This window comes from Apaloderma vittatum, unplaced genomic scaffold (genome assembly GCF_000703405.1).
Source record: "Apaloderma vittatum isolate BGI_N311 unplaced genomic scaffold, ASM70340v1 C11739032, whole genome shotgun sequence".
Classification (NCBI taxonomy): Eukaryota; Metazoa; Chordata; class Aves; order Trogoniformes; family Trogonidae; genus Apaloderma; species Apaloderma vittatum.
This window is the reverse complement of record NW_009745627.1, coordinates 1-900: the sequence shown is the minus strand read 5'-3', so window position 1 is coordinate 900 and position 900 is coordinate 1. Positions and strand designations below refer to the sequence as shown.

At 44.7% G+C, this 900-nt stretch overlaps 1 protein-coding gene across 1 annotated transcript; it reads right to left on the bottom strand.

Moving 5' to 3' along the window:
* Positions 1-40: 40 nt before the first annotated feature.
* LOC104279970 (tektin-4-like) lies at positions 41-884 on the bottom strand (the record flags this gene model as incomplete). The annotated part of the gene is made up of 2 exons (XM_009877452.1): positions 41-263; positions 742-884. Coding segments are annotated over 2 exons (366 nt in total), but the record flags the coding sequence as incomplete, so codon positions are not given.
* Positions 885-900: the final 16 nt, after the last annotated feature.

The following is a 900-nucleotide window of genomic DNA, read 5'->3' as shown; positions in this document are numbered from 1 at the left end:
ATCATCCCTGTAGCCAGCACTCCAGAAAAAGAACACTTACTATTTCCAAGTGATGCTCTAGTTTGTGTTTTGCATCATCCAGCTCCTCACAGCGTTTGGCAAAAGCCTCGTCAACCGCGCCACACTGCAGCTTCAGGTCGTGAGACACGTCACGAAGAATATTGTCAATCAAGGTACGGAGATTGATGGAAGCCAGTTTTTCTCGTTCTGCTCTGTAGATGTTGTCATGGCTGAACTTGGCCCATGTCTCCAGGGTTGAGGCACTGGAAGAAGAGGTGAATGGTAGACAAATATGAACCTCACTCTTTTGTTTAAGTTGCAGTTAAGAAGACACTCTGAAGCTGGTGCTGGGAGGGGGGAGCAGCAAGATTCATTGTAATAGTAATCCTCCCCGTGTGCAGGAAGCAGCAGTTGCCTCTCCAGAAAGAACGGCATGCCGGCTGATTAAGTCTCAATAGGACTTAGATCAGCCTTTGAAAGGATAAAGCCAATTATTTCCAACAAAAAGTTCTATAAGCCCAGTTTGAACCAGCTTTGCCGTCAGTGGTGTTCCATGCTGAGATGGTAGCTCCGCCTTTACTATCCATGTAGCTATTTTGAAGGTACGACATCCTACGTCCAAAGAAGTAGCAATCACACCTTTAATTCAGAGCAGCATTACAGCTTTCACTGATGCAAAGGATGATGTGTTGTATCTTACCAGGGTTATTTGTGGAGGATAATTACAGCAACTACGCTCACCTCTCTTCAAACTTCACCGAACCCAGATGGAACTGGATGTTGGTGCTCTGGTTGCTGTATCTTCCACATTTATCATCGATGTTGTACGCTTCAACTTTGTCTGACCAGTCCATTTCACAAACCTCTTTGTGGTCTCGATTTAATCTGAAAAATTGTTAT